The sequence below is a fragment of the Xiphophorus couchianus genome, chromosome 8 (assembly GCF_001444195.1).
Source record: "Xiphophorus couchianus chromosome 8, X_couchianus-1.0, whole genome shotgun sequence".
Classification (NCBI taxonomy): domain Eukaryota; kingdom Metazoa; phylum Chordata; class Actinopteri; order Cyprinodontiformes; family Poeciliidae; genus Xiphophorus; species Xiphophorus couchianus.
Genome location: NC_040235.1, coordinates 25,880,911 through 25,894,649, shown reverse-complemented (window position 1 = coordinate 25,894,649; position 13,739 = coordinate 25,880,911). Strand labels below are relative to the sequence as shown.

At 39.7% G+C, this 13,739-nt stretch overlaps 1 protein-coding gene across 2 annotated transcripts; it reads left to right on the top strand.

Annotated features, from left to right (window-relative positions):
• slc25a1b (slc25a1 solute carrier family 25 member 1b) lies at positions 1-13,568 on the top strand. Of its 2 annotated transcripts, XM_028025608.1 has the most exons (10): positions 408-526; positions 6,663-6,685; positions 8,046-8,153; positions 9,253-9,352; positions 9,774-9,912; positions 10,639-10,723; positions 10,967-11,071; positions 11,156-11,271; positions 11,354-11,427; positions 12,030-13,568. In XM_028025608.1, the coding sequence occupies exons 2-10, from the start codon at positions 6,670-6,672 to the stop codon at positions 12,142-12,144; spliced, it is 858 nt and encodes a 285-aa protein (XP_027881409.1). In that variant the 5' UTR covers positions 408-526; positions 6,663-6,669; the 3' UTR covers positions 12,145-13,568. The 2 variants fall into 2 exon arrangements, with proteins under 2 accessions (XP_027881408.1, XP_027881409.1); XM_028025607.1 differs by lacking the exon at positions 6,663-6,685 and having other exon boundaries at positions 1-526.
• Positions 13,569-13,739: the final 171 nt, after the last annotated feature.

The following is a 13,739-nucleotide window of genomic DNA, read 5'->3' as shown; positions in this document are numbered from 1 at the left end:
AAAAGTGCCGCAAAACTCTTTGCCTAGATTCCCAGTAAAAGGACAACAGTGCCCTCTGCTGGCAAACTCTTAGAAATAATGATGTCGGTCCACCTTAAAAATAACAAACATGGCGTTTTTCCGTGTTGGTGGGGCGAAGTGTCACGTCCTGCCCCGCCCGTCGGTACTTTCAAGGCTACGTAAATGCCACGGAGGGAACTTTACTGTCAAAAGTCCACAGACATCATGAACTCCTGATACGCACTAAGTCCAATGGTCAACGTCGCCTGGCTGGCCTTTGGATGTCCGCGGCGCCGCTGTTGCTCAAAGCAGCCAGTCTGCTTGAGGACTTCAAAGCCGAGTGGCGGCCAACTGCGCGTGTTGATTTAAAAGCAGAACAAGAAAGAGAAAAGTTGGGCCGAGGGGACCGCGGGCATGTCTGAGCCGAGGAGATTTGTGAGTCCGTTTCACCGACCGCAGTTTTTGGCTGCCGCAGCTCCGGCGGGGAAAGCCAAACTAACGCACCCGGGCAAGGCTATTCTGGCAGGTAAGGAAGGGCTGAGCGCTGCGGGGCTGAGCGCTGCGGGTCTGAGCCTTGTGTTTACAAGTTCCACCGCTGTCAGTCTCTGGACTGAAGCGTGTTTCCTTTCACTTCCTAGGGAAACGCTTTTTTTAAGGACTACCCTGCTAAATTACTAATGAATATGAATATCTAAGAAAATATGTGCGATAACCAAGGTATTATCGATAATAATGTCAGTGTGTTTCTTTTCTTTTTATAGTTATTGCGGAACAGGTTATGTTTCTGATCCAACTTTAGAATACATTGGAAGTGTACAAAAATAAAAATAAAAATCCAAAAATGCTTTTCTTTTTTTTCCCACATGAAATAAGACACTCTTAAAATAAAATAATGGAGCCAGTGTTCTCACAGGAACGTGTATGTACTTTTGACCTCTGACCCTTTCACATTGGTCAACATTGGAAACGCGAACGGATTCCATAAATCCCAAAACTCTGTTTTAAAGAAAAAACTGTTTAAGGTGTCTTTATTTTACAAGTTGCAAAATTAATGCAGTCTGGTTTTGTAAACGACTAAAGTTAAATATTTTCTTTTGCAAACTAGGGATCAAACAACAGTCCAGATTCGTTAATGATGCTGTGAATTAAGCCTTTAGTTCTGAATCAGCTACCAGCTTCAGCATCATGTGCCTTGCTCGTGCCGCCCCCACTGCAAGAGTAGTTCTCTTGGCGGTGAGCCATAACACGTTGATAGATTAACCTGATAACGTTTTGGAGCCGTCTACATGGGTCCAGTTCTCTGTCGGTTAATTGCACTGACATAAAAATCTTTTTGTGCAGAATAAAATCTAAAAGTTGCATCGCTGATGTTTAGCTAATTCAACTTCAACTTTGCACTCAAGCATGTTGGCATCCTCACAGTATGACAATCTGGTGTAGAAACGCCACATTTCATTTGCAGATCTCAAACAAAAATCTGCGTAGAATGCTTACATTTCTTTGTTAAACTGAAAAACAACCACTGTTCCTACATGTACTGAAGTCTCTCTTCACAGCTCAGTGAAAGGAGTTTAGAAATGGTGGAACATTTTAGTTCTGTTGAAACCACAACTTTTAAAAACGTAAGATTTTTTGTTTCACACTATCTGACACTGAATCAAACTAAAGGTTTTCTGTTTTAGGGCAGTAAATATTCCTGTTTGATCAATTAAAGAATAATTAGAGGTTTTCTTAAGACATTTGATTTGACTTTATTTAGATTTAGAGGTTTACATTCACTCAGACAGGGACCTGCAACCTTCACAATACAAACAGCCATTTTGACCCTCAGTCCAGCACCGCAAATGTTATCGAATCTTTTGGAAAAAGACATCTTATAGATTTTTTAAATAAATATCTAATGACAGCAGATATTTTTTAAGTAAAAAATGTGCTGTTATTTTTAAAGAGCAACCACTTTCTGCCTATTTTCAGGTTTCTATGTATGTGTGTAAAAAAAAAAAAAAACAGCACGTTTCCAAAAATGATGTCTACATTTAAAAAAGTTTTTTTAGGATGTTGATATTTGCACATAGTTTCCAGCGTAATAAAAAGAAACATAGATCAGAATGAAAACGATTCGCGCTTTTGGTTCTTGATTCTTTTGTGAAAAATTAATTGTAATTATTCCATGGAAAAAAACAGAAAAAAATGTTAAAGCCTACATTTGTTGTTAGAGAAACAGCTGCAGTTTTAAAAATATATCTAATTTTTAGTCAAAGTTTTCTGGAGCCGTAGCTTGTAGACTCCTGCACTAAGAAGAAGACTATACCCAAATAACATAGGACCACCCCGTTGAGGATTTCATAGCTTAGCAATCCTCTGATAGGCTAATTCAAAACATCAGAGTCAGGTGGAGGTAAACCTGTGGCTGTCATATTCACTATTTCAAGCTTTCTGCAATTGTTTCTTTTTTCTTTTAGAGTAACCCTCCAGAGACTGGTTTAGTTTACAGTCACACCTATGACAAGTATGTAAGTAAGCAGGTGTGCAGCTCGGATGTATGTCTGGAAAACATCTACATTTCTGTCAGTCATGTCTGAAGACCCAACGTAACAACTGTTGAGAAAAAAGTACTTCCTTTTAATTGTGACATTGTGATAACATAGACCTGAATTCAGACAAGAAGTAAAAGTTTGATGACAAAACTGTGAATTAGAAATGGACACTGGCCATAAGCTCACCACTAAATCACTTCAAAGGCAACGTGGGCGGTCCACGGCCTGACCCAGTTACAGCCGTTGCCTTGGGTGAAATGGGCAGAAATTCCAGCAAAGTATTGTGTAAGAACGCACAAAGTGTTTGACCAAAAGTCATAGAGTTTAACAGGTGATTCTGCCAAATACTACTGACTCCGGTACTGACACTGACTCATTATTCTGGGATTTGGTAAACATACAGTACAGACCAAAAGTATGAACACACCTTCTAATTCAATGGGTTTTCTTTATTTTCATGACTATTTATAAGGCAATAAATCCCACTTATTAACCTGACAGGACACACCTATGAAGTGAAAACCATTTCAGGTGACGACCTCTTGAAGCTCATCAAGAAAATGCAGAGTGTGTGCAAAGCAGTAATCACAGCAAAAGGTTGCTACTTTGAAGAAACTAGAATATAAGGGGTATTTTCAGTTGTTTTACACTTTTTTGTTTAGTGCATATTTCCACATGTGTTGTTCATAGTTTTGATGCCTTCAGTGTGAATCTACAATGTCAATAGTCATGAAAATAAAGGAAACTCATTGAATTAAAAGGTGTGTCCAAACTTTTGGTCTGTACTGTATATAACTTCCTTGAAGAAGAGTTTAGCATGAGCTAATTTCAGACAGTAAGGAAATAAATAGTCTTTTTGTCCATTGTTTAAATATCTGGTTTTAACTGCACCCTGAGGTAATGACCAGTCTATGAATATGCATATTAATGTGCCCTCAGTCAGATCTCCAGATCTTCTTTGATGTGGATCGATGTATGTCAGCAGGGATCTTAATTCCTGGAAAATTCCCCGTCTGCTGCGACAAGAAATCCCCACCGTAACTAAACACAACACACAGCAACTTTATTCTGTAAATATTTTTTGTGAAAAGTTAATTTTGTATTTTTTTAAAGAAACATTTTCCAAAGGCTTCAGTTACTCATTGCTAGTGATGATTAAATACAGCAGACAAAATACGTTTTGATGACAGCTGAATGGAAGCGTGTGATCAGAGAAGGCTTTAGGATGGCTCTTAAAGGTTTTTGATATTTTGTTCTGAAACGTCCCACTTTGCATCAGGGACTCGTACCTCAGACTTCAGCTCAAGCCTCTTTTGCTCGCCTGTCTCTCTAGTCAATCAATGACAGACTGACAGATCAGCATGTACTAGAGAGTAATCTCCTATCTGCAACGTTGCATCATGAGCACCGTTAACACAGATACAGTGACTCTAGGACACTATACTACTGCTGATCACGTTTAAAACTTCAATCAGATTCACAGTCGTCGGCCATCGTTTTCCTGAACGTGATTCCCTGTGGTTCAGTCGGTGTTTATTAACCTGCTGCCCTCACTGGGTTTGCTCAGAGGCCCGGGCCCCCGGCGCTCGCGGTCACAAGTCACGATGACGAAGCACTTTGCTCCCAGATTACAACACGCCTGCGCCGGCCCCAGGCTCAGTTCAGGGGCTTAACCTCCCCCCCCCCACTGATGTTACAAACAGATTGCTTTTTTCAAACTTGTCCTCAGGGTGGAGTGGTAACAGTTGAGGGCATAAATGCAACAAGCTTACTCTATATATTTATGTAAGACAAACATGGGGAAAACTCTGTAGTCCTCTTAGTTGCTGCCATAGACTGGTTTATTGCACATCCACTTGTTTAAAGGTGCAGCCCAGAAATGTGCCTGTCTCTCTGGCAAATAAAACAAGGGGAATGGACAAGCAAATGACTACCTAAGGATTATCTCTACTTAAATAGAGCAACGCTAGAGATTCTGTGTTGGATATTTCTAGTTCTAATTCTACTTCAAACCTTCCCTTAAATGAGATCTTAACTAAAGCCGGGCTGAAACAAATTGGATCAATTAATTGGATTAATCGTGATGGCTCGATTAAATGAAATAATCATCAGCTAATTTAGTAATGGATTAATCGTTGACTGCAGTATACAGACTCCAAAAAGGCTATTAGCCTAAGGAACAACATATTCAGAGCACAAGTTAAGCCAAATCTGTACGCATGGATATAGATTTTGTCTGCAGATGTGTTCAACACAGAAATCATTAACTTTAGCTTCACCTGGTTCAAATTCTATAAAGAAAACCTCCTATTAAACACCTTCTGTTATCCAGTTATTGATCACTTAACCCCACAAAAGTAATCAACAGATCATTGTTAAACTATATTGATGTTAAGTCAAAAATGCTGCAAATTTAAGTATTTTTTAAACTGCAGATGCATTTTTCTTTTTGTTTTGTTTTGCTAGAAATGATCAAGCATTCACTAAAAGAATACTGCTGTTGCATTTTAGGCAAAAAAAAAAGCTTTCTTTTTAAAAAAGGAATTGAATTACTTGTTTGTTTTTTATGACCTCATATATTTCTTGTACTGTATTAAAAAAAAGGTTTACGTGACTAAATGAAGAATCTGCAGAATTACTCTTATCTGATTAATCGTCAGAATAATTTACAGAATAATTACTGCTACTAATAATCATTAGGTGCAGGCCTGAACTAAAGCCTAACTAGTACAGATCTCTTGTGTTGTCACCATATTCACTATTTAAATGTTAAATGTTGCTGTTACTAGTGGAATCCCCCAGAGGCTAGTTGATTTATGACTTGCAAACTTGCAGGACGAAAACCAGCGTGATGCATATTGTAGGAGTTTTGTTTCAGATCTCCAATAAATAATTTTCAGTATTTGTATCCTGGTCAGATGTCTGTAGAGACACCTAGTTAAGTGGGCAAAAATAATCAAATTTACATCGCATAGGCCTCAGCCATTAACAGACAGCAAGATGAGGAGTTATGAATTATACATTAGTCTTAATGTAACAAATTTAGACTCAAAATGGTAAAATCTTAAGGGTGTAAAATTCAGTGTATCAGTTCATCTGGATATAAATGTTACGTTTTCTATGACAACACTCCAGTTCAATTGGAGGCCAAAATTGCAACATTTGTTGCATTTTTTAGCTGCTGCGGTTCGCTTTCACATGCACTGTGTCAAATGAACTAAACCCTTGGAAAAACCCGTTTCCTCTCTCGCCTGTGGTGACGCTGCACCAAGGACCGCTGAAGGAAATCACACAAAAACCTCTGAAGAAGACACTGAGAGCAACTTCCTTCTTCACAAAATGTAAACATAAAAGGAGTGGCGTCAGATTTTATTCATTGTAAGATTTATTTATTTTTTTATCTTTGGTAACAGGCCATGATCCATTTCTCCCGCCAGTGCTAGACTCACGCGTTTGTTTTGATTGTATTTACCCAGAATGCCCTGCACTTTAGTCCGCTTCCTGCTTTTGAAGCGGCCTCCGGGCCGCCTGGCATTCACATACGCATTCAAATTGCACCAATGCACTTTAACCAAACCAAGACCGAGGTTTTTAGGGGGACCAGAGTTCACTTGTATGGTCCTCATCAGAGTTTGATTGCGCATTCACATCTCCCCAAATGAACCAGATTTTCCAGGTAAACAAGCTAGAGCCGTATTAAAGCAGACCAAACAGGGTTGTGAATGCACTCTCAGTGGTTGTTTTACCATCTATGGCCAAAAGTAAAATACTCTATACACATGTTTGCGTTCCTCCGAGTGGTAAAATTATTATTTTCTGAATTAATCAGAAAACGTGGTTGGGCTGCCGTCAGTAGAAGTCACTCCAAATATCCAGCGTACCGACGTGAGCCGATCTTCATCGTCGCAGACGAAGCAGCCGCATGGCATAGCATGAGACTGAATACCGTGGCTATTAAATTAGAGAAAGTTTCAATGGCTTGTTTTTACTAGTTTGATAAATTCTCTCTGGAGCCTGGTTAACTCTCGTCAGAAGCGCTACAGTGTGTTTTGTTTGTTTTCATCCTGTTGAAATGATTTTTAAATCGATGGAACACGTCTGAACTGGTTCTTTGTCTTTCCCCAGCTTGAATATGTGGACCACTGCAGGTACTGCCAAGTCTTGTCTCTTGATGACTGTGTTGTGCACTGTGATTTTGATCCTGGCTTAATTTGTAGTTAGAGCTTTAGAGCCAGCCTCTAACTACACTGCCTGGGTGTGTCGCATCCAGCACTGTTGGCACATTTAGAACAGGCTTTCATGAAACACTAGAAGGTTTTTATTCAAGCCCTGGTCCGGGAAGGCTGCAATTCTGTGGTTGTATTTTGCACAAACCCCCCCCGACTTGTTTGCATTGATTGTTGGCTTGAACCACTGCTGTGCTGAATTTCACTGCATGACTGTTGTTTTGTATTTTTTGTTGTAAATGCATGTTAGGAGCATCAACACACTATGACTTTTTTATTCACTGGGGTACATTCAAAGTAAAGCACAGTTTAAGATTGTTTTGTTTTATCTCCCATTTTATCAGTGTGTTTTTTCATGTTAGCTTCCTTCACTTTATGCATACAGTACACCTCTTGTTTGCATTACAAGAATGTGTCCACTCACAGACACTGGATGTGCTCTGGTGGCTCACCAAAGTGCTGATCAGGAGGTAACACGCCCCCTTTGACTTGGAGCGGGGCCAAGGGGCATCTCAAGGCAGAATCACACTGAGATCAGCCGAGCCAATCAGCTGCAGGCGCCGTGTTTGCTGTTCAACAGCAGATGTGTGACTGCCAGGAGTTTAAGGTGGACCGGCTCCACTCGGTACCGCCCGTTGGAGTTTTCGCAGTCCAGCACCGGCTTCACTAACAACTCTTTGTATTTTATTTATGCATCTGTATGTCTCACGTCGTGTGTAACGCTTTATTCATGTTTTTAAAGCATGCTGTGTTGTATTTTATTCCTTGTGACAAAAACAAGAGCCTTTTTTGTGTTTATTTGTGTTAGATATGATGAGTATTATTATCGTCTTCTGACTTTTATAACTTTACAACTTCAAAGTCGTTGCATGAATTCAAATGGAAAGAAAATTCTGAATGGTTTTCACATTATTCACAAAGAATCTATTAATACTTTGTAGAACTGACTTCTGAATGTACTGACATCTTATTTAGGGGTATGAAAGTAAAGGGGACTGAACACAAGTGCATGCCAGATATTTCAGATTTTATGTATTTTTATGCTATTCATTAATCAACATCAGTGTGGATCATTTTTAATTTTAGATATTTTTTGTTTACAATTTTATAGAATACTTTGATCTATTTTGTGCATAATCTTTTTTTTAAAACCAAACTTAAAAACAACAAGCCATGAACGGGACATTCTTTTGTCCCGTATGCTGTTGTGTGTAAAAGAGCTGTTATGACCCGGTTTCGCCACAGGAAACCGTCTTCACCCAGATGTTTTGTGTTCACTCAGGCGGGATTGCAGGAGGCATTGAGATCTGCATCACCTTCCCAACAGAGTATGTGAAAACACAGCTGCAGCTCGATGAGAAAGCCAACCCTCCCAAATACAGAGGAATCGGTGAGTTTGCCCTGACTAGTGTAACCCAGTGTGGCCTCAGCAACATTTAACTGTTTATTTGTTGGTTTTGAAATTTTAGGGTAGTCCATGCATCTTTCTTTGTTCCAGAAACTTTAAGGGGCGATGATATGTCGTATTATTTTGAGCTTTACGTCATTTCATAATGTTATTCCTTCATGGTGCCTTTATTCTTTTATGCGTGTTTGAGAGATCTTTCAATCTCCCGTGGCAACCATTCAGCTGTTCAAAACGTCTGGGTGAACGTAGCCACGCCTTCCAGACACAGCTCCTCCTCCTCTTAGCTACGGTTTCCAAGCTGCACAGCTTCTGCCTCATAGAGCAGACCTTCCCTCTCCTCTCCTCCACTCAGCTCCTTCAGACCAACAAAAATTTATTTTTAGTCATATTTGACATATAGGATTTTTTTTTTTTTGGGGAAACCACTATTGAGTTGAAGTGAAGCAGAAGAATTGGTAAATAGTTCTCTGTTTTTATTATGTTTCCCCCACCAGGTTTAACAGTTGGTAGTGTTTAGTTTGAAAGCCTTACATAGATGGACTAAATGGGAAATGGACTGAATTTTTATTAGAGGTTTCCCAATACAACTTTTTTTTTAATTTCGGATACGATACAGAGATTGCGGCTTTTAGATTGAGCTTCCCAGACATTGAGGTGTGGCCGACATGGAACAAAAATCAAAAGTTGTTTCAGCCTGGATTTAAAAAACCAGCTTCAATTATTACTGAATACTGTGACTGAACTGTCTTCCATCATTCAGAACTATTGTCACCAAAAGAAAAAAAAAATCAGGTTTCCAAATATACCAAACTAGAAATGAACTCACCTTTTAAAGTGAAAAGAAAATCTTTTTATGCTCTATGTATATTTAACCTGTGATAACTTAAGTTATCACAGGTTAAGAGTCAAGCAAACAGACGTTTGTTACGTCGTAATCCAGCCTTTGACTTTTGAACCTTGGCACAGATCTTTATACAAGCCCATCTTGAAAACAAAATTCATCTGATCTTTGTGTCCCTTCCACCTATTCAGGTGTCATTAATGCTTTATAAACTAACTTGAGTCCATTTTGTCCTAACAGTGGACTGTGTGAAGCAGACGGTGAACAGCCATGGGGTGAAGGGGCTCTACAGAGGCCTGAGCTCGCTGCTCTACGGCTCTATACCCAAAGCAGCGGTCAGGTACTGCAGACGCAACACTAAACACACACAAGTGGTTCTCTAGTAAACAATAGAGTTTATGGTTTAGATTCTCTGAAGCAGCCTCTTATCTTTTACACTGATTGTGTTTGTTGTTGATACAATCGTAACAGACATTAGATTAGAAAGTAAAGACTTCTCCATGTGAAGTACTCATGACGCCATTGTCATGTCTACAAATTGTCTGTCGTGTCAACAGACAATTTTTTTTCAGCAATAAAATTGCTACGTTGGCAACAGTGGTGTGACTATTGTTTAGCCGTGTACATCCAGATGTGACCCTGTGGGCAGGTGTGTGAGTCAGCCCTCTCTGCCTGCAGCTCAAACGGGGGGGTGATTTTCATGCCTTTGCAAAAGTTGAGATCAGTGGATAAAATTGTTTTTGATTTCCTCACCCTGGCAGGTTCGGGATGTTTGAATTCCTCAGTAACAAAATGCGAGACGAGAGCGGCAAACTAGACAGCAAGCGAGGATTCCTCTGCGGTCTTGGAGCCGGAGTCGCCGAGGCCGTGGTTGTAGTCTGTCCAATGGAGACCGTTAAGGTATAATTAAAAAGTTACAATACTTTGGGGGAAAAAAATATTTTTGTGTACACACACAGGGCCTTGTGTGTGGAACTTCTTCCACATTTTGTCACTTTAAAATCACAAATCTCTTTGGAAGTTATTGAGATTTTATATGATAGAGCAGCAGAAATTGATGCATTATTATGAAATGACAAAAAATATACATAGTTTTTCAAATATTTTAGAAATAAATATCTGAGATATGTACTCTGATAACCCTAAATGAAATCCAATGTAGCCATTTAGTCTTTGCAGGTCATTTAATTAATAAAATTCAAACAATTACTAGTCAAAATACATAGAAGTAGGTGGTTGTAACACGATGAAATGGAACAAAGCTTCAGGGGGTTTGACCACCAAAAATGCAAATGAATGTCATAAAAAAAATATATATATATATATATATACATATATATATAAAAAATTTCCTGTTTTGCTTGTTCTATGAGAACTTACATTTCATGAACAAGCAGTTTTCAAAGAAGAAGAAGAAGAAGAAGTTGCAGCAATAGAAGTTCTTGTGCAAAAGAACAAGTGAAAATGTGTCTGGATGTTTTTTTTTTTTTTTTACTGGTGTTTGGTGGATCTAAGCTAAACCTCAGCAGCATCACTAAACTCAAAAACAGACTCTGGGCTCCTGCTGTGTAATTTTGCTCATGTAAACTAGTTTCTTCTTCTTCTTCTTCTTCTGTGTCTTTTTAGGTTAAATTCATCCACGATCAAACATCAGCTAACCCAAAGTATAGAGGATTTTTTCACGGGGTGAGGGAGATTGTGAGATCCCAAGGTGAGGAAGGTTATATTTACATATACTGCCCCCTGCTGGTTAACCACCGCTATGCAGACAATGATTCTGCCACATTGGAAATGACTGATTCCGCTGGGTCCGCGTTGTTTTCGTTCAATTGAACAAAAGCTACACAGACCAAGCAGTTCATCTTTCCTCTCTGATTGGTTGATGTTATTTTAACAGACCACATCCTCCTTCCACTTTGTTAATGAAGAGTTTTGTTGTCTGATGCGTCTTCAGGACTGAAGGGGACCTATCAGGGACTGACTGCCACTGTGCTAAAACAAGGCTCCAATCAGGCCATCCGCTTCTACGTCATGACCTCGCTGAGAAACTGGTACAAAGGTACAAAAACAAACCGCTGCAGTTATAAAAATCCATCTGAAGCTGCAGCTCTTTCAAACGGACCGCTTCTCGTCCCTCTTCAAGGTGACGACCCTGACAAAGTCATCAACCCCCTGATCACCGGGCTGTTTGGAGCTTTCGCCGGTGCCGCCAGTGTCTTTGGAAACACTCCACTGGATGTGATTAAGACCAGGATGCAGGTTAGCTCCCTCGCACATTTGATCCTCGCCTCAGAACTTGACCTGCAGCGCTCTTGGTGACGGGCTGTGTTTTTATCAACAGGGACTGGAGGCCCACAAGTACAAAAGCACAGTGGACTGTGCCGTTCAAATCATGAAGTATGAAGGACCAATGGCGTAAGTGCAATGGGACAGACTGAAGCTGGGGATAAAAGTTTCTCTTTTTGGTCTCTGCTATGGTTGCCCTGTGACGGGGTGGCGACCTGTCCAGGGTGGACTCTGCCTCTCACCCAGTGACTGCTGGAGATTACCATCGCTCCTACTCAGAAACAAGCAATCGGAGCCAGGAGGAGGGTCTTAGGACTGTCAATCATGCTGGTGTACGCATTGCTCACACCGTCCCCCACACAGCGTGTACGAGCTCACGATTGCTGGTTGGCTTAAGCTGTGCTGATGGAAGCTGAGAGAGCAGCATGTACACAAGCATGACTGACAGCGCTAAGACACTCCTCCTGGCTGTGATTGGCTGTTTCTGACCAAGAGCGGTGCATTTCTGCAGATGACACTAGGACCACAGGGAGAAGGCAGAAGAGTTAGATTTTTTTATTTTTTACACAGATTATCTGTCTCATATTTTGCTGTCAGGACATAGTGACGGCTTAAACAAATATGTAAAAAAAATTATTTTCCTAAAAGCTAACTATACTGCAGCTTTAAGTAGCAAAATCAAAATTGAATCACAGTGTCTTGATGTAACATCATGCTCTCCCCATGTCCAGATTCTACAAAGGCACCATTCCTCGTCTGGGTCGGGTGTGCATGGACGTCGCCATCGTTTTCATCATCTACGAGGAAGTCGTCAAGTTCTTGAACGTTGTGTGGAAGAGTAACTAAGCCGGACGCCCGCGTGCTGCACTACCTTTAGCGCTCAGACAATTACTAAAACAGGCTAAAAATCCCATCTTCTTAAATCATGTCTTCTGGGTTCTGACGTCTACCTCCAAGTATTTTCAGGTAGAAATCAGAAACGGGTTGGTTTAGTACTTAATTCTTTGTTTCTTATAGCACAGCAGCAGTGCAAGCATTACCAGCCTGCCTTAGAGATGCAGAAATGCTGCTCACATTTGCTCTTCCCACCCGCCTCTCTCAAATTTCCTGATGGGGGAATTTTCCTTAAGAGCTAAGGGAAAAGGAGCCGGTAGATCTGCTCTACTAAAAGAGATGCTGGTGCCTGTCAGCACAAACTAATGCTGTGTTCACTTAATACAAAACGAATAGCCAACCCCTTATAATGTGATTTAAACACTAGAGGAACAAATATATACTTGAAGAAAAAAAACAACAACAACTCAGAGGTCTAACGTTTTAAACCCTTTATTTTTTTTTTTTACTTGTGAGGAACTAGAGAGTTTATTAAATTGGTACCTAATGCAATAAATAATATGCTGCTGAAGGTCAAATAAATAAAGAAACAAATGCCTTAATTCTAGAATGTTTAAACATGTAGATTATGTTATGAGGTGTAGTTTAAAGATATTGCTGTATGATAATTTCTTTAATATTCTTAAGAATGAGTCGGAGGTGGCGTGAGGAGGGTTCGCCTTTAATTCACAAACATGTTCTATATTAATTTACGCGTTGCCCTGGGAAGTGCCTGTTTTCTGTGGTTCGTTTTGAGCTTAAGGATGAGAGAAGGATGTCCTCCAGCACTACAGATTTTAGGAGCGAACTCGGTTTCATACACTGTTGTCAATTCTCCAGCTGTGCCTAAAGTATTTCTAACACGTTTATATCTTCTCAACTCATCTGTATCGGCATCAGTGTTTCTTTATACTTGTTTTTATTCTTTCTTTTTTTTGCTTTTTAAATTGCAAACTTTGCTTTTAAAGTGCTTTGGATGCAACTAGTGGTGCCTTTCATCTCTGTCCATAGAGTCTTTCTAATACATGAAAGTACCTAATTTCGGTCTTTCTCAATTTAATTGCCTTTACTTTTTATGCCAACTGAGGACCTAATGTGCTGCAAATAATAACAAAACTGTATGTTATGGACTTAAGAGATTGTAGCTTGTGAAACTGGCTTGTTTACATGCAGTGCTAATACTTGCTTTGCTTATTGCAGTTTTTGTGTACAACATGCTATGTTTACTGTGAATTATACTTACCTTTCATGTTAATCTCTTAACCCTGGACTCCATCACAGCTATTTAAATATGTCTGGGGTTTTTTGGATTAACAGTAAAAATGTTCACAGACCATAGAACATCATGTGCCTTGAGTCTCATTATGGATTACCACAAATAAACATGGTTCAGACTATTTGCTCTGTGTGTTTATTTTTTGTTGTTGTTGTTTGCTCACACACTGCACTCACACTGTACTATTGTTCATTTTGCAACAAATGGTGACTTTGGTGTTTGAGTTGCACGTTGTCCCTTTTAAAAAGCCAGGTTAAAGAAAATAAATCCATTAATAGTTCATACTGACAAA